This window comes from Balaenoptera physalus (genome assembly GCF_965194825.1).
Source record: "Balaenoptera physalus genome assembly, chromosome: 16".
In the NCBI taxonomy this organism is placed as follows: domain Eukaryota; kingdom Metazoa; phylum Chordata; class Mammalia; order Artiodactyla; family Balaenopteridae; genus Balaenoptera; species Balaenoptera physalus.
Window position 1 is genome coordinate 68828460 of NC_138898.1, and position 26021 is coordinate 68854480.

The 26021-nt window shown below is 37.9% G+C and overlaps 1 protein-coding gene and 1 long non-coding RNA gene across 6 annotated transcripts in view; one reads left to right on the forward strand and one right to left on the reverse strand.

Moving 5' to 3' along the window:
* Positions 1-26021, forward strand: part of LOC309646348 — a 400408-nt gene that overhangs the window by 298971 nt on the left and 75416 nt on the right. The gene's annotated exons all lie outside the window — the stretch shown is intronic.
* SMG1 (SMG1 nonsense mediated mRNA decay associated PI3K related kinase) overlaps positions 1-26021 on the reverse strand; it is a 96138-nt gene that overhangs the window by 5195 nt on the left and 64922 nt on the right. For all 5 annotated transcript variants that reach the window (XM_082432543.1, XM_082432540.1, XM_082432539.1 and 2 more), the window contains 24 exons: positions 24173-24395; positions 21345-21591; positions 20697-20926; positions 19557-19805; positions 18926-19064; positions 18734-18843; positions 18387-18605; positions 16946-17136; positions 16041-16213; positions 15612-15891; positions 14893-15165; positions 14430-14664; positions 14042-14268; positions 11589-11739; positions 11304-11493; positions 10639-11108; positions 8850-8987; positions 7355-7507; positions 5423-5602; positions 4472-4699; positions 3489-3700; positions 3220-3326; positions 1938-2117; positions 1753-1859 (listed from right to left, as the gene is read on the reverse strand). In XM_082432543.1, the coding sequence (XP_082288669.1) occupies positions 1753-1859; positions 1938-2117; positions 3220-3326; positions 3489-3700; positions 4472-4699; positions 5423-5602; positions 7355-7507; positions 8850-8987; positions 10639-11108; positions 11304-11493; positions 11589-11739; positions 14042-14268; positions 14430-14664; positions 14893-15165; positions 15612-15891; positions 16041-16213; positions 16946-17136; positions 18387-18605; positions 18734-18843; positions 18926-19064; positions 19557-19805; positions 20697-20926; positions 21345-21591; positions 24173-24395 (4912 nt within the window). The remainder of the gene's footprint in view (positions 1-1752; positions 1860-1937; positions 2118-3219; positions 3327-3488; positions 3701-4471; positions 4700-5422; positions 5603-7354; positions 7508-8849; positions 8988-10638; positions 11109-11303; positions 11494-11588; positions 11740-14041; positions 14269-14429; positions 14665-14892; positions 15166-15611; positions 15892-16040; positions 16214-16945; positions 17137-18386; positions 18606-18733; positions 18844-18925; positions 19065-19556; positions 19806-20696; positions 20927-21344; positions 21592-24172; positions 24396-26021) is intronic.

Below are 26021 nucleotides of genomic sequence, written 5' to 3' on the forward strand. Positions count from 1 at the left end.
AATCGTTATCTCTATCCAGAGCACCCATCAGGGTCCAATTATATCGTAAATGCGCAATATAAGGCTGCTGAATTGTAACCTACACCAAAAGTTGTATGCAAAGAACTCTATACTTACCCCACTCCTGTGAGCCCCTTAACTTTTTCATATAAAATCTAATAACTATCAGAATAAAAAGCACAATAGCCAAGCATTCTTTAAAAAGATGGACAGAGACCTAAGATGCACAGTCATGAAAGCACACAACCCATTAACCTACCAAGAAGTTTCTGAAGTAAGGATACCCATGGATCCAGAACACCGTCCATGGTTTTTGACAAACTTGACAAACTCTCTCTAAAGAATGAGTCTTAACCAAGAAGAGCTTAAGCTTAGATCCTATACAGAGATGTAACAGTGTTTAAAAAAAAAAAAAAAAAAACTTTCCTTGCTGATATTAAATTTGAATTGTGGATGCCAAACCATTAAAAAATAGGACATTCACAAGTCTCAAATTTTTACCCCACAGAAGAAAAGGCATATGTGTAATGGAGAATTCAGGAGAACACTACCCTTGACCAAGTGATCTAACTTAACAACAAAGATAACACAAACAGACACATGCCCCTTGATGTAAGATTCTAAGAACACATCATTGGCAAAGTATTCTTGCGAAAAATGTTGATTCTGAATCTAATTATGAAGAAAATATCAGACAAATGCAAACTGAGACACATTCTGCAAACCAAGTAGTCTGGACACATCAAAAATATAAGTGTCATAAAAGAAAAGAAAGAAAAAGCTCAGGGAACTGTTCTAGACATTAAAGGAGACTAAAAGTAGAACAAGTATATGAAATTCAAGATAAGCCTTGACTAAATCTTGTATGAGTTGGCTGGGGGAGTTGGGTTGGTGGTTAAGGCGAGGCGGGCTAAGTAATAAAGGACATTTGAAGATAACTGGAGAAATCTGAATATGGACTCAATGTTGGATAGAAGTCAATGTTAACATCAATGTTAAGTTTCCTGAGTTGATAATTACATAATTATATCATAGCTATATATTATTAAAATGTTTTGGTTAGGAGACAAAGTATTTAGGCATGAAGTGTTACAATGTCTGCAACTAACTCTCAAATGTGGTTCTGAATATCTGTGTGTATGAACACACATACACAGAAAGATAAGGCAAACGTTAAGAAAGCATCAACAATTGGTCTACCAATTCTAGGTAAAGAGTATATGAGCATTCCTATATTTCTATATGTTTGAAACTTTTCAAAATAAACAGCTATAGGGAAAAGAATTCATTCTTGAATTTATATATACAATTTTAGAAAGACTAATGATAAAATTTCAGAGTAATAACTTCAGACAAACTGACACCCAAGAACACTTTATAGATACTACTTATTTATACATACTATGACACCCAAAATGTCATCCTCATTTCATTCAAAACCTTCACACAGCCCTCTCTAAAATGCAAATTAACTGTCTTCTGTTGGAGGAGAGAGGGTCAAGCCACACCCCAAATTTTTGTTAAAAGAGAACTGGGAAGAAAGGAAAGTGCTAATAGGGTAGAGTCAGAGTCAAATGCTGAATATTTGACAATCCTAGAACTGTGTCACTCAAAATCTTCTGAAGCCTATAAAATCGATTTAAGTTCCTTATTTCTTGATATATCACCAAAGGATAGGGGTGAGAGGATCTTTAAACCTATACTGTTTCAGCAGCATTAAAATGTGTAGCTCAAGTTTAAAAAAATGGTCACCTGTTCAGCAACTGACATCCTCCTATTCGGATCAACATCTCGGCCCTCTAACTTGGCTTTCACTCTCTTCCACACGCTCACTGCATATGAGTTTCTCTCCTGCACAGCTATGAAGCAATGGAAACGTGTAAGTCAAACCACCACTTGGTATTAATATTTAAGGTATCCTTATTCTGACTAATTACCTTTTCCAGTTTTAGGGTCTCTGACAGCCTTTTTAGGACTACAAGCAACACTCTTGCCAGTTCCTGGAACAGTGCTTGGTGGAGTATCTGCTGATGTAGCTAGATTTTTCTGAACCAGCTTTCTAGCATTCTGTGACATGACATCAGGCTGAGTCTTCTGGCCAGTGTTGCTCCGGACTGCTACAGAGAGAGAGTTGGTAGCTCAATTTACATGTACACAGAAAATGAAGGAGCAGGGCAGTGCTCTCTCAATCATCACCTACAAATGGACAGCCCTGATACCAGATGTGATTTTACAACCTTAAAGTCCTTATCCCTTAAAATAAAAACTCTCCTCCTAAAAATACAGCTTAAACAGCTAGATATTCAGATATAAATTTGTACAATGATGCTCACAAGTTTGTTGTGGCATTAAAAAACTACAAATATCTTAACTGTCCAACAATTAATACGGTAAAGTCATAGAATGGCACATTAAATCTTGCCATTAAGTCATTTTTTAAAAGATTACTTAATGATAGGGAAATTATCAATTTAATATTAAGTGGGAAAAGGCAACAAAAGTTGCATTCACAGAATGATCCAACTTGTATATGTGTGTGCATGCATATAGAGAATTCAACAAATACATAGTGGTTTTACCTCTAATTGTAATGGAACTATAGATTTTCCTATTAATTATTTTTCTGTATTTTCCTAACAGAATATATTTTATAATCATAAAATAAATTATTTAGAGAGTATCTGAACACATGGTATTTTTACTCTCTAACAATAAGTACTTTTAAAATTAAGCCAGAATTTGTTCAGTTTGAGATATGGCAAGAGTTTAGGGAAACATTTTATTTATTTATTTTAAAATAATTAATTTTTTTAAATTGGAGTATAGTTATTTATAATGTTGTGTTAGTTTCTGTTGTACAGCAAAGTGAATCAGTTACACATATACATATATCCACTCTTTTTTAGATTCTATTCCCATATAGGTCATTACGGAGTACTGAGTAGCGTTCCCTGTGCTATACAGTAGGTCCCCATTAGTTATCTATTTTGTATACAGTATTATGTATATGTCTATCCCAATCTCCCAATTTACCCTTCCTCCCGCTCTCCCCCTCTCTACATCTGTGACTCAATTTGTTTTGTAAATAGGTTCATTAGGGAAACCCTTTAAAAAGGTGATGACTAGAAACATATTAGACACTCATTAAACATCTTAGCATCTATGTGTAGATTATTAACAGGTCAAGATTCAGGTTCTTCTGAAGTAGGGGAGTCTTACCTGCAGCAAAGGATGGCTGATAAGTAGCAGATGACGTTGGACTCGAACATTCATTTGTTGCATCGGTGACTAAGGGTGATGCAAAACTCACTAAATTATTATAGACACTGAAATATAAAATAAAATGGCTCATGTATGAAATGCTTTAGCAAATAGCTACTTATAAATATGAACAAAACTGAAAAAAAATTAAATGAATTAAATAAACAAAACTTACTCTACCAGATGTTTTGCTTATATTTTAAATTCAGGCCGGAAGGCATTCTTACCTCTGACTTTGTGTTTTCAGTTCTTTCAAGGTGGGAGTTATTTCCTGGAGCATTTCAACATGTTCTTGACTTCGAACCTGACCCATAGCTTGGACTAATGTAAACAGCACTGTCTGAATGTTGTCTTGCCATGATTTATATTCACCCAAGAACTGCCTAACACTGTTCTCATAGGGAACATCTTCACCATCTGCCAGAGCAGCTTCTTCATCCTAGAATCAGTATGTAAATGATCAAGAAAAACGGTATTTGCTTCAGTAATTACTCTTAAGACCATCACCTTTTGGATAACAGGTAATAAGTGTTTTTCAAATACCAATGTGTTTATAATATGCTTATTACAATTTAACTCCTTTTCTACAGGAATCTTGTTTCCAGCACAAATAAAAACTCCAATTAAAAACAAATCCAGGGAATGCCTTGGCGGTCCAGTGGTTAGGACTACACACTTCCACTGCAGGGGGCACGGGTTCGACCCCTGGTGGAGATCCCGAAAGCCACGTGATGTGGGCAAAAAAAAAAAAAATCCAAAAAGTAAATGATTTACTGTTTTGTGATGATGAAGTAATGCAGCCTTTTCTGGGGATTCAGTTTCCTTACTGTCTAGATTCTGTACGATACTGGAGGGAAGATATTTCATTTATTTTGGAAGCAAGCTATACAAGTTTGGGCAGGGAGGCGGAAGAGAGGTCGGAAATCTAAATACCCTGTGAGACTAGGCTCAAGTTTCAGCTCTACTATAAATTATATGACTTTGGATAAATCAATTTCTCTAAGCCCCGGTTTCTTGTGAACAAAATCAGAATACTATTTATACTTATTACCTGCTTAAAAAAAAATAGTTGATGAAAATACAAATTAACTCAGTGACAAACAAACTGGAAATATGACCTGAGAGAAATTAGGGTTTTTTCTCATAAATAAAACTGTTCGTAATTTTATAAAAGGGGGGAGTAATTATGTGTCAACGGTATTAGTCTTACCTTGGCCATTGCTTTCAGGAGATGTTTGACGTCTCCAAGCTGCCGGTTATGACCAGTGAGCACAGTCTTTATATTATCAACCAAATTCTGAATTGTTTCACAGACCGTTTCTATCTGTTGCTCTTTCTCTGTCTGAATTGCTCTCTGAGTAGACATATCCTGGGTCAGTTGTTTGTGTGCTGACAAAAGCCATTCAGAGCTGCCAATAGGATGTTCAAGACTCGTGTCCTAAATAGAATAAGCATTTGTTTGATTTTAAGTATCAGCCAGAATAATATAAGGTTCTTTTCTTCATCATCATCTCAAAAGACATTCGCAACTCAAGCCTCGACACAGAGAACCTCAGTTGCTGAGTCATGAATTAATTATCTACAAAACAGTACTTGACGATAATTTAAACAATCTATAAAATACAGACTAAGATTTTTACCTTTTCTGCATAATCATACAGGGCATAAATGTTTAAAGTTTAAAACCTAAGAAAATGTATCTGGAATAACAAAGGTGATCCATATCCAGGAACCTAAACCCACCGTAAATCACTCTTTAAAATGAAACCAGAGTCTCCTAAGACATAGTCTAAAGCCTTCCCACAAAGTACAAATGCCGAATTTATCAACTTGATAATCCAGCATTCATCTTCCACTAGCCCTCTGTCTGCTACCCTACTTTCAGTGCATCTAAGTCATTTGCTACACACTGTCTTTCTCCTCCCCTCCGAACCTCCACAGTACTTCCAGTTGTAACTGAGAGTTCTTTTCACTTCTTCATTCAGTGTATTATTTGTGTAAATCAGTTCCTTGGGGGCTAAAAGCAAGATTTAATCATCACGGTATCCCTCATAACATCTCATATACAGTACATGCTCAATAAATGTAAACTAGTGAGTGAATGTATTAAATTGATTTTAATCACCCAATCTCTTCAGTCCCACCAAGATTCAAGACTTACCACTCTCTGTAATAAACGAAGCTCTAACTCAGAGACCGAACTGTTAAACTGTGATGCAAATGAACACATTTGCTGACACCGTTTGATTAGTTCAAATAATGAGGCATCCAGGTTTAAGGCTTCTGCAGTTCTAGTTCGTAAACTTTCAAAATGAATGATATTGCTGCAGAGGAAAGTGACCTGTGAAGATGAAAAAGAAGAGTGGAACCATCACAATGAGGAAAAAATTTGCAATTAATGAAACAAAAAAATACGACCTATTGATTTCCAGAATTCAGGACCAGGTCCTGAAAATGTATGAATGTATGACTCTTGTGGGAAACAGACCTACTCCTTATAAAAGCTAAATTAATGAACATTTTTTTTTTTTTAATTTACTTATTTATTTATTTATTTTTGGCTGTGTTGGGTCTTCGTTTCTGTGCGAGGGCTTTCTCTAGTTGTGGTGAGCGGGGGCCACTCTTCATCGCGGTGCGCGGGCCTCTCACTATCGTGGCCTCTCCTGTTGGGAGCACAGGCTCCAGACGCGCAGGCTCAGCAGTTGTGGCTCAAGGGCCCAGTTGCTCCGCGGCATGTGGGATCTTCCCAGACCAGGGCTCGAACCCGTGTCCGCTGCATTGGCAGGCAGACTCTCAACCACTGCACCACCAGGGAAGCCCTAAATGAACATTTTTTGGTTGATGCTGTTAAGACTGAGATGGCCAAAAGCACCTAAGTACAATTAGGTAAATATTATCTTCTGCACGATGTTTTTTTAACAGAAATTTTACTCCATAATAAAACTGTTATCATATTCAGCTGCAATTTGTTCGTGCTGTGTCTGAATTCCAATCTGAAATGTTCGCCTTCTGTTTCTACTCCTGCCTAACTTTACCATAAAGATCAGAAAACACTAACTGGATATTTGACAATATTAAGCACATCTTTAAAGGTACAATAATAGTATTGTGACTATGTTCCTAAATAGTTCTCATTTTTTTAAAAAAATAAATTTATTTATTTTTGGCTGCGTTGGGTCTTCGTTGCTGAGTATGGGCTTTCTCTAGCTGCGGTGAGCGGGGGCTACTCTTCGTTGCGGTGCACGGGCTTCTCATTGCAGTGGCTTCTCTTGTTGTGGAGCACGGGCTGGTTCTAGGCGTGCAGGCTTCAGTAGTTGTGGCTCACGGGCTCTAGAGCATAGGCTCAGTAGTTGTGGCGCATGGACTTAGTTGCTCCGCAGCATGTGGGATCTTCCCGGACCAGGGCTCAAACCCATGTCCCCTGCACTGGCAGGCAGATTCTTAACCACTGCGCCACCAGGGAAGTCCCAATAGTTCTCATTTTTATAGATACCTATTGAAATACTTACAGATAAAATGATATAATATTTGGGATTTCCTTAAATATGGGATGTGAAGGAGGAGTAGGAAGTATAGAGAAAATAAAGTAGGACTTAAGTTGATAATTATTAAATTTTGGTAATGGGTATATGGGAATCATATTAGTCCAATTTTGCACCTGATTAAAAAGTACATAGTAGTTTCTGTTTGTTTGTTTTTTGCTCCCAATCACAACAAAGTTAATCCACAACCTCTTGGCAGTACCCAAGGTCCTAAGACATTTTATTGCCATGTGGAAAAAATAACATTCAAATCTTTATAGTTGCATATAAAGAAAATCCTAGATAAATATGGAATTAAACTCTTTATTTTCCAGGAGGCTGGATCCACCTTATATTTAACTGGGAGGTAATAAGGGTCTAGGGAAATAACTGGCTGTGAGCTCAGCCTAAGGACGCCCCCTCTTTCTCCCTCAAGGCCTATCAGTCCTTCTTCCCAGTGCTGTGAACTAGACGGTGGCTCTCAAGCTACTCCTAATTATCCCACATGTAACTTCCAATCAGTTATATAACCCTGTAACAGAAAACAAAATGGCGCACATGAGTGCCTATACCTGACTTGCTCTTTGGCTCTCTTTAAGGACAAGATTTCTTCTTTCAGCTATTGTTGCTTCAAAATCTTGTAGTACAGGTGTCAGTGCAGGGTTGGCACCACCTGCCCACTTGAGTCGCTGTTCAATACTTGCTTCAAGTGCTGCCAGTTTCTCCTATAAAAGCCAGCAGAATCTCAGTGAAAACGACACTCTTCACTTCCTGTCTGTTGAGCATTTTATATAAATACAAGAGATTCAAAAGAAGTAGGATGGGGCATAAGTAAATTAGAAAACATCTTTAACAAACTGTCACCTTTTGGAATTAATCTTGATTTCACGCTGAATATTTAAGGCTAACATGTTTCGGATAGGTAAGGATTGGCTTTCAGTTTATCGTCTTAAAATTTGCAGAAAGAAGTTTCATTTTCATTTTTAAATAAAATAGTCCTTAAAACAAAACACCTGCTACACCACTGCACTATATGTGCTATCTACAAGAAAATCCATTTATACTTTTGATTGTGAAAGATGAAAATCAGATTCCCACAAATGCAAAAATTTATGAATAATGGTAAAAATACAGCCAGGTTATCATGACGAGGAAGATTTCATATAACAAAGTTGCTTCATTATTTATTCAACGTTTTGAGTGGAGGAATTCACATTCATAGGCTCTCTCTCGCTCTCGCTCTCCCCTCCCTCCCCTATTTCTTTCTCTCACACATATACACTCTAAAATCAGAAAGGGCATGAGTTCATTCTCCTAAATTGAAAACTAGGACTAACATGCTGTAGAGAAAAGGTATTTCAATCCTCAAAGAAGTGAGCTCCAGAAAAGTTTTATAAAAAAATTTAAAAATATTATAAAAGTGATTATACTTGATTTTATACTAATATTAATCTATAAAAAGAACAGAAATATGTCAGTTACTACTGAGTGTATGAGATATAGGAATACTCACTATAGAGAGATACATAAAGCCATCATCAAACCAGTTTCTCTTATTTAAAAAAGGAAAGCGAGATTAAATATTTTGCTGAAATGACCAAAAAATAGTCAATAAAAATGGTTTGGAAAAATGTTCTGCTGCCTTTGACATCACAAAATTCCATTAACTAACTGCACAATAGAAGTAAGAAATGCCTACGCTTCTTGGATATTAATAATAAGCCAAGTATAACTGCTTTATATACATTTCAGAAAACAAATTTGGTATTCAAATTTTTCCCATTACCAAGGTCCCCTTAATGTGTAAAAGCATGGTAATATCAAATTCATTAAAAACTTGAAATATTTAGTATGTCTCTATTCTTGGTTCAAAATATACTGCTAAGATTCAGTTACTTTGGAGGGTAAGAAAAAGAGATATAAATTAAAAATAAAAGTGAAAAGGTATTATGTTCCTGTGGCTTAGAAGCCAAGGACAGACTGAAGAACAGAGCACTAACACTTCACCACAGTGGAGGTCATTTCTAAAAGTAAGACGTGCCAGAAGGAGGACCCGACAAAACACACCTGAACTGCTGCAATTGAAGTTTCAATCTGGCTCAGAGTATGGAGTTTCTTTTTCATGCTGGTTAAGATGGCAGAACGAGGGGGAGGAGTGACCGACATGGCTTGTGGTCTGTTGATAAGGAGATCTTCATGCTGCCACTGTTCAAAGAAAAAGAAATGTAATAAAATAAGCAGGAAAAAGGCCTTTAGATAAACAAGGGAGGGGAGGTGTGATTTAGGACTGGGGGAAGAGGGAAAAAACCCAGCTGCAGCAAGGTGGGGTGAGCAGGGAAGAATAACAGAAACACAATAAAAGAATCAACCAGGTGGAAAATTTCCTGAGGTAGAGAATGGCTGATAAATTTCTTGGATCACTGATATGCAAGATTTAAATAGTAATTTTGAAGATGTTTCCTAGTCTAAGTAAAAATCTGCTACACAATCCCCCTAAAATATAATCTCCAGTTAAGAGGTTGGAACAGGCATGGTAGGGGAAGAGTCCCCCAGCACGGAATTAAGCAAGTAACTGAAAGAAGCAATGGCAGCAGTCACAGAAGAAAGAATTCTCCAGAGAACCTACAAGCGACAGAAAGGCATAGGTAACTACTGACAGAGGATCAAGCCATCCTGTATGCTGTAAGGTGGCCCCAGAAGGCCCAAGGGACATTTGGGTTAAAATTTAAAAGTTACATTGTGCTTACAGCTTAAAATGTGTTCAGATGAACAAAACTGGAAGGATTTTGATAATGTTTTCCATATAGTTGTCAATTTTTTAAGGGAATAAACTCTAAAATGTATTAAATAATAAAACTTTTCAACATTGTATTTTTTAGAAGTAAAATAAATACCAAAAAATCCCAATGTGCTAGAAGGACTGTTAATATATAATAAATGCAACTTCGGAATTTGAATAAATTACTTTTCTTATGAGGTAAGAAAACAGCTAATGATAAAACTGCAAAGAGAAGGAAATACACTGGTTCCATGCCCCACCAATTCCACTCTTGGGAAGTAGCTTCAATATAAATGATACAAAGTAACCAGTGTTTGTGCCAAAACAGATCCCAGGATGATGTAGTCCCCCAATATTACTCCACGAGTTACAACTTGTCTGAAGCTACTGACAATATTGAAGCCTATATTTGAAATAAAGAAGAAAAATAGCTATAATTTATACTGTGCTTAGTGTCTTACACAAATCATCATTTTTAACCCGCATAGTCATCAACATTTTATAGAGAGATACTGTCCCCATTCTACAAGTAAGGAAATCAGACCTTAAGGGAAGTTAAACTTAAGTTCATATACCTGAATCCAAATCCATCTCACTCCCCCAAAGCCTGTCATACTGCCTCTAAACAAACAAGGACAAAAACAGGCTTCTAAAAAACAGTTCCCAAGTGACGACCAATGTATGCACAGAGCTTAGAGAATCAGGGAAACAGAAGTCACTTTAGAAATAATTATGTTAGACAGTACAGAAGGCATATCCACCTAATGAATAAATTCAACTGTTAGAAATTACATTTACAAGTAGTACTTAATGATAACACTAACCATACAACTCTGATGGAAACTAATTCAAAGGACACAAACCATGAACACAAAATGATCTCAACTACGTAAAAGAGAAACAAGGAATAATTGGAAAGACAGCACCGAAATGCTAAAGCATTTCGGTGTTTGATCTGGGCTGGCACAATTCAGGAAGTTTAAAATTTTCTCTTCTTTATACTGTTCTGTATTAATTCCCCCAGTTTTTCAAATTCCTACATTGAGGAAAAACCCCTTTATAAAGAGAAATACTAACTTGAAACATGGCGATATGCAGCTGAACGCGCTGTAGGCTTGTCTTACAGGAGGAGATGCTGGTCTCCAGCCTGCGCACCAAGTCGTGCTTCTTCCAGGCAGTGTCGTAGGAGCTCGCCAGCACGGTCGCCCTGTTCATGACCAGCTGAGAGAACTTCCCGATCTGGATGTTGTGCTCCACTGCTTTTTTACACAGATCATCAACTGAAACTTTGCTTTCAGCACCAAAATCCTTTGCCTCCACTTGAGCAATAATGTCTACCCCTAGAGCACTGATAAAGCTGCACAGCGTGAGGCCCAAGGCTTGGTTCGGGAGTCCAATCAGGAGCTGCCGCACAAAGTCAGCTGTGAATGCTTTTATCGGTTTGGCCATCTGGTCTTCACTGAAACAAGAGTTTCTAAAAAGGGTTTTCACATTGACAATCTGTACAGGCCCATTTACAGTACTCGGATCTTCAAGTGAACTTGATCCTAAAAAAGGAAATTTTTCTTTCAGTATTTCATGCAACACTAAAATAAGGTAATAATGCTGCTTATTTAAAAACTTGAAGATTGCGTGAACTTAGTATTTTAATTTAATTTACAATTAAATTAAGCCTACTCTATCCTGTCCCCCTCCAAAGTACTACACAACTAAACCCAGTTTGTTTAAGAGTGAAATATTACCTGACAAAGTTTTAGAAAAGGTACCACAGAGCCTGAAGAACTCCTTAATTGTCTGTAGTCGTTTTAGAAAGAAAATCTCTTCTAGCACCTGTCGGTGATTATCATCATCAAAAAAATTGACTTGGGTGCTCCTGGCTTCCCTTATAATGTCAATCTTTCGCCAAGCTATAGGAATTTCCATCTTATTTAGCTATGTAAATGAAAGAAAAGCAAGTTCACTTCTCCACACACTGAACAACTACTTTCCTACACTTGCATTATTCATAAAACCAGGTCAATATTTACCTTTTCAACTAATAAGCCAAAAGCAGTCTCAACTTGGGCAAACATGCCATCAAATGCTACCAAAAGCATCTGGCCAGCTGACATTTTTGGTGTTTCATCAACTGAACCATTTCTTGGTTGGATTAATTCACCATATTGAGCGTGAAGTATTCTAGAGGAAAAGAAAAGGGAGTTAAAACCCTTGCTGAAGAGTATTAAATTTTGGGGAAAACGTAAGATCAACAAGTCTTACAGCTAGTGTGTGGAGTCTAGGGAAAAAGTCTCTGTATGAAGGAAGGAGTGTTATTAGCCATCATTAATGTGAGTAAATTTTATGCAAATTTGAACTATCACATTTTAAAAAGAACTATATAAAATATTACAGTCTCACTTTATACACAGAATGTAAAATAATATAAAATGCCAATATTTTTTTAAAAACGTCGAGAATCACACAATTCTAAAGCTGGTGGACCTAGCAAAAGTTGTCAAGTATGTTCACACTACTGTCACATGGCAGAGCCAGCTACAAACAGTAAATGGAAATACCTATCAGTTTTGGCATGCTGAGTTTCGAATAATGCACAGTTTGAAGGTAGGTCTTCAGAAATTTGCCTTTCACATTATCATTAAATTAAGAACTTGCATAGTGTTTACGTATCAAAGCACTATTCTAAACATTTTATATAAAAAAGCAAAAATACAATTCCCAGTACCTATGACTACTATCAGTAAAACTAATGTTAACTAGATTTTCAACTTTATCACACACACATAAATAGCTATAAAACTATTAGGAATTATTAAGAGAATTTAAAATTTAGGCTACCCGAGAAATTTCTAATGGAAAAAGAGCTGCATAATGGTGTAAAGTTTTCCTTGAGATTACCAAAAAGTTTCTCTAACACAAGATACACACAGGCTGTAACAGAATCAAACATGAAGTCTGTAACCCAATGCATACATGGAAGTAAACATTCCTCCATTTGACAGTAAAGGGAATCTAGACTAGATATTAAGGGAAAATAAGGGCTAAAATTTTGTGCGGAAGAAAAGTGTATAGATTTAGCATCTAAGTTTTAAAATAATGTTAGAAATTTTATGATAAAGCTCTTGTGCAAACAATCTAAATCACTATTTAGCTGACATTTATGTTTATGCTATACTGATTACAGTTATTTTTTAAATTTTATGGTAAAACAACTACAAAGAAACAAGAAAATAGGAAAATTTTGAATGCAACATAAAAGAAAACATTAAGGAGTTGTTACCTTTTTTGGTGAAATAAGGGCACCATAAATTAAGAAAAATAAGTTTACATTTTAGATATATACTTCCTGCAGTTTAAGAATGAAAAGGTATTTGCTTCAAAATAACTGGAGCAGTACAATTTAAAGAAGATTAAACAGGTGCAAAAAAAAAGAGAGAGAGATTAACCAGGTACAGATAATTACTGAAGTTGGTAAAATGGAGGTTCATTATACACTATTCTCTCCACTTTCTTGTATCTTGGAATTTTCCCATGGGAGGAAGTATGGTGGGTCAATTCATTTCTACTCTCTCAATTATACCTTCTGAAGGGAACTGGACATCAGAATGCCAAAGAAAGAGGTCTTGAGTCATGAAGCACAAAGGGTAGGGCTTAGCTTTGGGTACAGTGCTGGAGAAACTGCCCAACCTCTACAGGTTCCAAAGTCAAATTGTTACCCTAGATTTTAAGAGTCGAGAAATACAATGTTCAATACCTAAAACAAACTTATAAAACTTAAGCTAACTTAAAAGTGTTCATCTGAAATGAGGTGTATACTCCAGATGTTTCCATGGAGTTCCAAGGGCTGGCTTAAAAAATACCACACTCAAAAAAAAAAAAAAAAAAAAATACCACACTCTACTTTGTGTGTGTGCACATGTATGGTGAAACTACAGCCCTAAAATAATACATATATGTATGTGATAAAACTACACACACAGACACACAAACAAGTGCATGTGTAACTGGTGAAATCTGAGTAAGCTCTGTGGGCTGTACCGATGCTAATTTCACGGTGTTGCTACTGTGCCACAGGTATGCAAGATGCTACACTGAAGGAGGAATGAGGGTACACAAGACCTCCCTGCACACTTTTTTTTTTAACACAACTTCCTATGAGTCTGTAATTATTTCCAAATAAAAGGGTTTTTTGTTTTTTGTTTGTTTTGGCCATGCCTCAAGGCTCGCAGGGTCTTAGCTCCCAACCAGGGATTGAACCCGTGCCCTCAGCACTGAAAGCGCAGAGTCCTAACAACTGGATCACCAGGGAATTCCCCCAAATAAAAGGTTTTTTTTAAAAAGACATTACTTATAAATGCTTATATATATATATCTGCTCTGAAAATTAAAAGTAAGCTTACAGTAAAATAAGAACTCAGAAAACTTTTATCTGGCTACCCATCTCTTTCACAAGAAAAGAGAACACAGCTTAGCATTCACTTGCCTGGCAACATCGATGTAATGAGCATGTGTTTCTTCCTCAAGTCCCATAGCTGCATTTCTTAAATAGGCTTGAAGAGATTCAACTAGAGTCTGCAGAGGAACACCATCAGTTGTCTGCTCAATAAGACTGTCCAGTTCATGAAGCATACTTTCTAAGGTGTATTCTCCTTTCATTAAACATCTCAGTGCTTCTGGAAATATGATTTGCCGGAAATTTGAATTTAATTCCTATAAATATGTGAGAAACATATTTTAATGCTTTCTGAGTTTAGAGAAAGCAGCATTAAAAGGGAGGAAGTCAAATCACTTTTTGGACCCAGAGATGAGAAATAAAACGTTCAATACCTAAAACAAACTTCTAAAATTTAAGCTAATTTAGAAGTACTCACCTGAAGTGAGGTGTATACACCATTAGCTAAGTGAACTGCCTCAGATGCTTCCATGGGGTTAGGAATGTCTAAGTCTTGTGGCACTAGGTGACACTGCTTCAGTAACTGAACAAGGCATGTGACATTTCCACTCATACTGCAGAGCTCCTCCAAGAACCAGGCTCCATCCCGAGAAGTCAGATCAACCAGCTGCTCTCCAGCACTCGAAGCTGCACCTTCCATCATTAGGTTACGCCTAAAAAATGAGATAAATATTTGTACAGTGAAACTGACTTAGCTAAACACACATAAATGGGATACCTCAAAATCTGAAAGGAAATAAAGCAGTCTTACACCGAGCAAGACTAATGAAAGAAAAAGGATATCTTAAGTTTGGGATCAAACAAAAGACACATGAACTCTCCATAAGCATCAATGTTCGCAAGACAATGAAATGGTCTCATTATGTGGTCAGCTAACTCACCTTGTGAGGGTACAAAGGGCAGAAATAATAACACTTGCTAGACTCAAAGATCCTTCCTCTCCATTCTCGTGAAGGAAAACTTTGATACAACGTTCAATTTCTTTCAACTGATCTTCACAAACAGGTACGGTGACAGCTTCCTGTTTCAAGCGTTCCACCTGTCTAATTAGACGGCTGTTTATGTCTGTTGCGTACCGCTGCAGGGTCATCTCAGTGGCAGTGATGAACTGACACACTGTTGGGGGTGGCTGGGGCGCATACTGCACTTCGTATCTGTAAACAGAGAAAGAGGTGCTTGTAAAGAAAGTTCACGCCTTACAAAATACGAAAAAAGACAATATGGAATACTGCATTTGATCTTCAAACCTTGAAGAGTAGAAATCATTATTTCCATTTTACAGAAAGGGTCTCGAAAGCGAAAGTAACTTCCTAAGGTAACTTGTTAGTGAGCGATAGAATCAGTATTTGAATTCAGCTCTCTTTACCCTGATCCAACCATGCTTACACTGGGATACATTTTAATCAATTAGGAAAAATACTGTCTTTTAAAGGAAAACATGAGCTCAAACCCTCTTAAAACCAAGAGAAAAGTGACTCCATTCAAATTCCATCAACCATTTCTTTCAGAAAAATAAAATACTATGCAATTAAAAACATGAACACAACTTTGCTTCTAGTCCCAATGAGAAGTAAAGAAAATTGAGAGTGATCAAACTTACTTCCTGTAGAGTTCCTGACAGCGCTCTACTGTAGTGTTACAGATGAGCTCTTCCATCCAGGTTTTCCATTGCTCAATTCGATGTTTCTGAAATATAGCCTTTGGATACTGCAGAGCTACGGTTGCGTAGTGATGCAGCTGCTCCAGACAGCCTCGCAGCACCGAGCGCCTCTGCTGCAGGAGGGTACCGACTTCCCCCTCCAGCTGTTCACACTGGCTAATCAAGTGGGCCTGGCCAGCATTCTGCAGAAAGGCTGTTGCTGGCACGTAGCTTGGAGGACCTTTGGGTAAAAGATAATTATTGATCACAATGAAACCATTTCAAATCAGCAGTCACTGAAAGGGAGTACAAACCAGAACTCCACACATGAACACAACAACAACAAAACCCACATGCTCACATGTATATCTAAAATAAGTCAACCCATACCAAGGTCCATTTGTGTGCTTATCTCCTGAAGCAAACTTGCCAGCTGTGTTGCTTCTAAATTACTGAATGCAGCCTGATAATGTGTTATCCACTGTTCAAATTCATTCAGCTTCACCTGGATTGCTTCCTGAACAGCTCTTTGCTGAGTCTGTAGTTGAGTGTGTTCAGAATACCTAATGGAAGGAAAAATTTTTGATTGCTCTTCTTTCTTCTGTGTACTTTTCATCACCCTGAAAGTACATTTTGCTTATACTTGGACTGGCTGGTAAGCTCCTTTTCAATCTTGAGGGCACTGCTCAAATGTCCTTTCCTTCTCTGGTTTTTCCTGACCCTACAGAGTTCCCTAACTACACTCACAACATTTTAAATAAAATTCTACCACATTTGCCAGGGTTACGAGTTATTTGAAGTATGGAAGACTGAGACTTGATAGGTCTTCGTTATCTCAGCGTCTCCGGCAGTGTTTGGCACTTGTACATTTAACCACCCTTCACTGAGCTGGGCAGCCGCTCTGTGCAAGGTTCATTCACTTAGATCACTTTTAGTTTAAGCTCAAAAAAACTCAGCCAAGTAGACAAGATCCACTGTACAAATGAATAAGGATTCAGATACAAACTGTAGAGAGAAAACCAAACCCCAGGTTTTCTGAATCCAAGTTCAGTGTTCTAACCCCCATGTCCACCATCTCCCATAGTTACTCAAACATTTAAATTAAATATAATAAAGCAGAAAATTTAACTGAATTCTGCTTTATTAACACTTTGAAACTGCAGTTCTTGGGAGAGCTTTATTTATCTAAGTTGCTGCAATAATTCTAATTCAAGTTGACAATGTTTACACAAAAATACGAAAATTATCCTTAATGGCATGTCTTTAGAAATAAGAGTTCAACATTTGTTTTAAACCTGTGTTGCAGAGTATGAGAAGGATGATCCACTCCTTCAGCTCCTTCTAGAAACTCTATTTCTTCCAACAGTTTGCCCTGCAGTTTTTCCACATCTGTTAGTTGCTCTTGCAAGCTCAGGTATTCATCTAAACTGCTGTCCAGCTTGGGAAGTACAACCAGCATCTCGTCCCTATTCTTAAACCAGTTCACCTGTAAAAAAACATTATTAGGAAGATTCTTATATAGGGTCGACTGTGAGATATGATGATGTCTGTCAGAAGGATCATGTTAGAAGGACATTCTGAACATGTTACTCTACTTAAATCTCAACAAAGCCGGGGTGTGTGTGTGTGATGGCATCAGCCATATTTTTACAAAGATAACTAATGTGGTCAATTCAAACAGCCATAAATGAAGACTCAATTCCACAATAACATGCAGTTACCACCAGGCCACACAAAACAAGATGAGCATCACTGGCTACCACGATACTAAAATCAAGAAGGAGGGAGGCTATCCAAGTAAAGAACACTTAAAATCGTCATTGGTAAACACTTTTCAGTCTATTAAAAAAGGTATAATTTTTTCAAATCATTAACCCACCTCCCATGTATGAGAGTGACTGTGTGTCTTTGCATGGGAGCATTTCTTAGTGAAAGATCACAGCAAACTGCGCCTTACTTTGCTGCCATTTCAGTATTATACACTACAGTCGTATAAAACCAATTTTTAGAAAAAGTTTCACTCTTGGACTTCCCTGGGGGCACAGTGGTTAAGAATCCGCCTGCCAATGCAGGGGACACAGGTTCGAGCCCTGGTCTGGGAAGATCCCACATGCCACGGAGCAACTAAGCCCGTGCGCCACAACTACTGAGTCCATGTGCCACAACTACTGAAGCCCATGTGCCTAGAGCCCGTGCTCTGCAACAAGAGAAGCCACCATAATGAGAAGCCCACGCACCGCAACGAAGAGTAGCCCTGTTCGCCGCAACTAGAGAAAGCCCATGCACAGCAACGAAGACCCAATGCAGCCAAAAATAAATTAATTAATTAATTAAAAAAAAAAAAAAAGAAAAAGTTTCACTCAACTTTTTTATGGACATGTTAATTTTTTTTTTTTGGCTGTGCCACACAACTTGCGGGATCTTAGTTCCCCGACCAGGGCTGGAACCTAGGCCCCGGCAGTGAAAGCGCCGAGTCCTAACCACTGCACTGCCAGGGAATTCCCTGGACATGTTAACTACTTTTTTTTTTTTTAATTTGGTTGCATCAGGTCTTAGTTGTGGCAGGCGGGCTCCTTAGTTGCGGCATGCATGTGGGATCTAGTTCCCGGACCAGGGGTCGAACCTGGGCCCCCTGCATTGGGAGGGCAGAGCCTTAACCACTGTGCCACCAGGGAAGTCCTGGACACGTTAACTATTAACCAAAAGATGATGATGAATTATTATCATTGGCCTCACCTTAATTTCAGCTACTCTCGAAGAAAAAAGGCTGCGAGTGATCTCTCGTTCCATCTCTCTCTTGCTCTGCTTGCTCTCGGCCTGCTGGCCCCCTCCACCATAGACGGCACCAGCAAACCCGGCCTCACCCCCAGCTGTCCAGTCCACCAGGGGGTCATACACAAAGGCCTCTAGCAGCGTCAGCAGAGTCTCTCTGCCACGCCGCATAATGTGTAGAACCTGTTTTCAGAAGACTTTTAATTAAGTTTTGCCACAAGTTTCCTCATTAAAATGTAGTTTTTCATTCCAAAGGATTTGTTGATTTAAACAAGTACACTAAGAGGTGTAAGAGAAAAAAAACCACATACCTGCTCACATGAAAGCCTAAAAACACCTTCTACTCCAGTTACACCCAGTGCTGTTTCAATGTTCTGTGTCATTCGAAAAGGTACTTTCTCAGGAACTCTAAGGCTTTTTCCTTGAAAAGATAAATCATTATATTTTTGTCCTTTCACCAAAATAAATTCGACCCTCATATAAAAAGTCCACTTTAATTTTACCTTTTTCAAAGCAAACATTGTAATCTATGTGAACAACCTCTCCAGTCGTCATATCTATGAGAACATTATCCAGATGTCTATCTCCAAGGCCAATTATGTATCCGACCATAGACATGACTGCAGTAGATCTGGCATAAGACTGAAGAAGAGGGGATGGGGGAGCAAGTTAAGCATCATTAGCAAATTTCCTTCCAACATGGACTTGATTCTCTAAAATTTACAAACCTCCATAATCCTACTCCCTTATTTCTAAATAAATAGCTAGCACTCTTCAGGGATGCTGCATGTGGTCACAGAAACTCTGCACTGAGCAGCAGCATACGACACTGGTCGGTCCTACTTAATCATTACCAGAATGCAGGATTTAAAAAAACAAAACAACTATTCCTCAGCCTCTCTAGTTTTTCCCTTTCTAAAGTTTTTATTCTCCTTTTCATTTCATCCATAATCCCCTCCATTCTGCCTTCATACAGTCATGGCCATGCCTCATAAAAATAAATGTAATATAAGATTCAAATGCAGGTCTCAAACTACCAAGTCTGGAGGGAGGCAGGAGGAGGGTGAACAAGACAAGACAGGAAGCAGGCAAAGAAACAATAATACTGATGATAGTCTAAAACAAAACACATACCTGTGTGACTCTCCACCATTCATCAGGGGTGGTGCAAGATGACCAAAGCTCTTTAGCAAGGAGATTTGGGGGCGTGGCCTCCATTAACTCTTCTAATACTGCCTTCATCACATGAAGAGGCCAATCCCGTCGAGACACATCCAGACTAAGTCCAACTGCTTTCAAAGCAGGACTAATTTTACTATAATAAAGTTCACTAGGACGGGGTACAATTCCAGGATTCTGAGGAGTTTGGTAGGAATCTTGGGCCTTTAAAAAAATTTTTTTAAAGAAAAGATCAACTTTGTTTAAGGATAAAGATTACCTTGAATATAAAGCAGTATTTTAAAAACTGGTTTTTCAGCGGAACTCTCTACTTAGCTAGCTAAATCTCATCCATCAAATAGCCAAGTTGTCTGGACTAGGCATCTTTCTTACAATCTACATATCATTTTCTTAATTCGGTATTACTACTTTATTGAAAACTCTGTCTACTATTATATTTTCTTGAGGTTCAATTCAAGCTCAACATCCAAGTTACATTCTTCTTTGTAACATATAATTCTGTTTAAAACTTATCACTCATTTATTGCACGTATTTCATTCTTCACCAATATGACTTAATCAATGTAAAATTAACAACAGATATTCAGAAACACCTTAGACAAAAATTTAAATAGCCCTTCTCTAATTCCATCTCCAATTTACCCCCTCAGTAATTGTTCTGTAGTCTCCTATGCCTACCTAAAAAAATTTGAAGCCTTTCAAACTCTTGCTCCTTCCCATACCTACCCTACTTAGATTCATTTTATTTGTCTAGATGTTGGAACCTGAAGTTGTGACTGTTTAAAAATTTATCTTCTTATCTGTAGTACTTAGTACTACTCCTGTCATATACACTAAGCACTCAGATACTTAGCTAAAATGAAATCTAAAAAACTGTTCTAAATCATAATAAATTTCACGGGTACAAAATAGGATGCCACAGTGATTAACTCCAAATTTAAAGTTGTGTCTACTCCTTCTTTAACTCTTATAAACTTGGAAAAATCCTCAAGGGCAGTAAGACTAGAAATATGTCACATATATCAGAGAACAGACTAATACATATACCTGTTTATTAACATTCAAATAAAAGCACATATTTTAATTTTAATCAACCTTTTGTGCTTGTAAGGCAGCTTCCCGTTGTTGCCATCGTTTGTAAAGACCAAATAAGGGTGTGGCTCCATCCACCCACTGGATCAGGCCTGATCGAGTTCCTAGTGGTGTTACAGAATAGTGTCGAGCATGGAAACGGGGTGTTTCCTGGCGATTGATTGTAGCAAACATAGTATTTACAATAGACAGAAATTGCATTATTCTCTCATCCAGATGTAAATCCTCCAATCCTATGGAAACAAAATTAAAGTAGCTAGAGTAGGTGACCAGATGGGGTGAAGTGCAATGGGATAGGACTGGAAACATACCACTTTTTTGTGTTCCTCTCAATTAGCAACAGCAGTCAAGAACTGACAGCCAAAGAAGCACAATGAGAGCATTAGAGAACATTCTATTCAGTCACAAGGTATTAGATACTAGCATTATTAGCTGTACCTCAGTTGCCCTGCTTGTGTAAGTTCATAAGCAAGAAGAGAAGAAGCAATGGAAAATCACACTACACAGCCTCCAACCACTTCTATCAAAATACAGGATACTCCAGGCTATTCACGACATACAGATATTCACCTAAAACAATCCTAACACACACACACACACACACACACACAGTGTTAATAATCAGACTAATGTTCTTCTTTTAAATCCCACCTTTAAAAAGATAAGGATAGCTCTTCCCATCTGATCCGAGAAAGAGAAGTTTCTTTGGCTTCGTTTTGGTAGGTAAGATTGTGATGGTTCCACCCACACTGTGGATTGTGACAGTGTCTCTGGCTGAGACTTCTCCAGGAAGAGCAATTTCAGTGTTAGTCATGGCAGCCAGCCACGGGCTGATTTCTTCAAGACGCAAGATGTAACTTGCACGTTTCTGTGCTCTCTGTTGCAAACTCAGCATTATCTATATTTAAGATAGGAAAAGTTTACAGTACCATTACAACACTTATTTTCTTCTACATTCAATCTGGCTTAAAGATAAATTTAAATACAAACACCTCTTGTCTAGTTCTTACATTTAATTTGATGTTACATATTTGGGCCATCCTGGGAGGGGAAACACTGGTGTGCTGATATGCTCTAGGTGATTTCTACTTTGTTCAGACCTCTCCCACCTCCTCTGTACAAATATGCAATGAAATCATAGCAGATGGAAAGAAATCACTACTGTGATCACAAAATTCAAGGCTTGTAGCATATTCCCCACTGTTAAGTTATGTCCAATCAATGCCCAAACAAGTCACTTCAGTCCTTGCAATAGAGCAAAAGATATAGCCAGCTATTGGCTGTCAGGTAGACACACCCTTAAGGAAGCCATCTGAAAATGTGGTAACAATTTAGAGCTCTGACTACTTTAAATATGCAGAAAAACACACAATCTCTTCTAATAACTCACAGGAGTGGATCATGTATAGCTGTATCTCTACTTGTAGCTAACTCAATAATCTATACCTGATTTAATGAACTCTGGGCTCTGCTTTCATGTGAAAATTTTTAAATCAATCTTTAGCAACATTTGTTCATAAAAGGAAAAAGACAACTGGAAACACCTCAAGTATCCACTGACAGGACAAACGATAAACTGTGGTATTGTCCCATAATCTATCAATGTTCAGCTGTATACAAAATATGGATGACATTAAAAAAAAACAAAAACAAAAACCTAATGCTGATCCATCAATTATGGAAGTGGTAAACACATGCATGTACATACAATATAATCTCATTTATATGAAGCTCAAAAACAGGAGAAGCTAAACAATATACCATTTAGAAATGTATCAATAAAAACTGTTTTTTTAAAGTAAGTAATGATTAATTCAAAATTCAGAGCAGTGGTTGTGGAAAGGGAGATATAATTATGGAGGGACATAGGACTTCTAAAATTTTTCTCTATGACTTATTTCACACACACACACACACACACACACACACGGGGTTTTTAAAAAGTATTCCCCCTGGGAAGGGGGTGGGGGTGGGGGAAAGACTGGGATCAGCAGATACAAACTAGTATACATAGGATGGATGAACAAGGCCCTACTGTAGAGCACCGGGAACTGTATTCAGTATCCTGGGATAAACCATAATGGAAAAGAATATGAAAAAGAATGTAAATCTATATATATAAAAGAGTCACTTTGCTGTACAGCAGAAAGTAACGCCACATTATAAATCAACTATACTTCAATTAAAAAAAAAAAGTATTCTCCCTGTCTCCTCCTCTGGATTTCTTGGTTGATTTACTGAGAAGAACACAAAGAAGCAAGAAACTACTGCTGGAACATGAGGAAACAAGTTTTGGCTAGGCCACACATAATAAACTTCATCCTTCATGTTAGTGCTCTTATCTTGTGCTTCTAAGGCATTTCCCCTGAATTTAGCATTTCCTCTAGTTTCCTCTACTTTGCATTTACTAGTTAAAGTCAGGTGTACTTTTTGTCTCTACACTGTATCTTTTAATAGTTTTTTCATTACTAAAGCTAAGGAAATCAGTTAAGACCAATACAGGAAAGGGATAGGGAAAGAAGGGATAAGAAAAAAAGCTACAAGGTAGCTTAAATAGGCTCCCCCGGGCTTCCCTGGTGGCGCAGTGGTTAAGAATCCTCCTGCCAATGCAGGGGACACGGGTTCGAGCCCTGGTCTGGGGAGATCCCACGTGCCGCAGATCAACTAAGCCCGTGTGCCACAACTACTGAGCCTGCGCTCTAAAGCCCGCGAGCCACAACTACTGAGCCCACGTGCCACAACTACTGAGCCCACGTGCCACAACTACTGAAGCCCACGTGCCTAGAGCCCGTGCTCTGCAACAAGAGAAACCACTGCAATGAGTAGCCCGCACACCGCAACAAAGACCCAACACAGTCAAAAATAAAATAAATAAATTTAAAATAAATAAATAAACAGGCTCCCCCAACTAGTGGTGCTATTGCTGAAACAGATGAAAACCAAAGAACATACAGAATTAAGGGGACCAAAACATAAAAGATAAGGATTCCCAAGTATTTAAATACACTAATCATCTCTCAAACAGGCTATGCAGAACTGCTGTCAAAGAATTCCTTATAAAAAATGATGTTGTTACATGTGAATATTTTGTCTGTTAGAAATACTGAATACCACTCCACCAAGAAAAACTACATAGGTCCAAGATTAAATTTCTTAATCTTTTATGAGAAGAATATAGCAGGCAGTCAATATTTAGCTCAAGGCCACAGCTCCTTCCTTGTCTAATTTCTTACAGTATATTCTTCCCTGGAGTGAACCCTCAGTAGATTTAAGTTTGCCACCCTAGGCCCACTCACCCTCAAATTCTCAAAAATGAAGAAAACACCTTTCTCTATATTCTTTACAAGCAACTGACCACTGACTGCCTTCCATGGGCTTAGAAAGTTCTCTTGTGTTCTAAGTAAAAAGAGTCCCCTTACTTAAATTTTTTATCTCAAGGAATTTCCTATTTCAGTAGCATTCTTGAGATTTTTCTGTACCTCTTTAAATGGAATCCAGCTGCTTCCAGGCTTTGCAGGGTTTGATGGTGTCTTCAGTTTTTCTAGGGCATTTTCTATTGCATCACCGTAGTTATCCTGAAACCACTTTTCATGAGGCGTTTCTGCAGGGGCCGCCGTGATGCTCCTCACATGCTCCAAAGCAAACACAATGGGCTTCATCAAAGCCGTGTGCTTCTCCCGCATGATTGCAATTTTCTCTTCTCTGACCAGAAAGATGTAAAGAGTTCAATACAAACAAGGAACAATTTAATTGTCAAGTGTAAGTAAACAGTATCAAAGAATAGTCAAAATAAAGTAATAAAATATTAGCAAAGTAACTGACTAAAAACAGCATTGCAAAAAATCCAGCATATAAAAGGGGCGCCTTCTCTTTTCAACAAGTGGTGCCAGGAAAGCTGGATATCTGCTTACAAAAGAATGAAGCTGAACTCTTACCTTTTACTATGTGTCAAAAAGTAAGTCAAAATGGATCAAAGACCTTAACATAAAAGCTAAGGCTTTATTTAAAACTCTTAGAAGAAAACAAAAGAAAAAATTGATAAACTGGGCTACATCAATACTAAAAAATCATGTGCATGAAAAGACATTTTTTTGGACTTCCCTGGTGGCGCAGTGGTTAAGAATCCGCCTGCCAATGCAGGGCACATGGGTTCGATCCCTGGTCCAGGAAGATCCCACATGCCACAGAGCAACTAACCCTGTGTGCCACAACTACTGAGCCCACGTGCCACAACTACTGAAGCCCACACTCCGCAACAAGACAAGCCACTGTAATGAGAAGCCCGCGCACCACAATGAAGAGTAGCCCCTGCTCTCTGCAACTAGAGAAAGCCCGCGTGCAGCAAAGACCCAACACAGCCAGAAATAAATTTTTTTTAAAAAAAGACATTTTTTTTCACTCAAGAGGGTGAAAAAGACAATGCATAAAACAGGGGTAAAATATTTGCAAATCATGTGTATGATAAGGGATTAATATCCAGAATATTTAGAGAGCCCCTAAAACTCAACAACAATAAAACAACCCAGTTCAAAAATGGGCAAAGGATTCAAATAGACACTTCTCCAAAGGAGGTATACAAATGCTCAATAAGCACATGAAAATACGCTCAACATTATTAGTCATTAGAGAAATGCAAATCAAAGCCTCAAGATACCATTTCACACACATTAGGATGTTACTATCAAAAAGACAGAAGATAACAAATGTTGGCAAGGATATGGAGAAATTGGAACCCAGTTTACCAGTTCATCTACAAGTTAAACATAGAATTACTATCTGACCCAGCAAATCCATTGGCTCACACACAATTAAAAGCAGGGACTCAAACAGATATTTGTAAAGCGATGCTGACAGAAGCATTGTTTACAACAGCCAAAAGACAAGAGCAACTCAAGTGTCCATTGACAGATGAGTGCATCTCATGCACTCATGAGTGAGCAACTCAAGTGTCCATTGACAGATGAGTGCATAAATAAAACGTGGTATATCCATACGATGGAATGTTATTCAGCAATAAAAAGGAAGGAAATTCTGATACATGCTACAACATGGAATGAACCTTCAAAACATTATGATAAGTGAAATAAACCAGACACAAAAGGACAAATACTGTATGATACCAGTCACACAAGGTACTTAGAATAGTCAAATTCATAAAGACAGAAAGCAAAATAGTGGTAACCAGGGGCTGGGGATAGGGGAGAAGGGAAGTACTATTAAATGGGTACAGAGCTGTTTGGGATGATGGATAAGTTCCGGAATTTGACATAACACTGTGAATGTACTTACTGCAACTGAATTGTACACTTAAAATTAGTTAAAACAGCA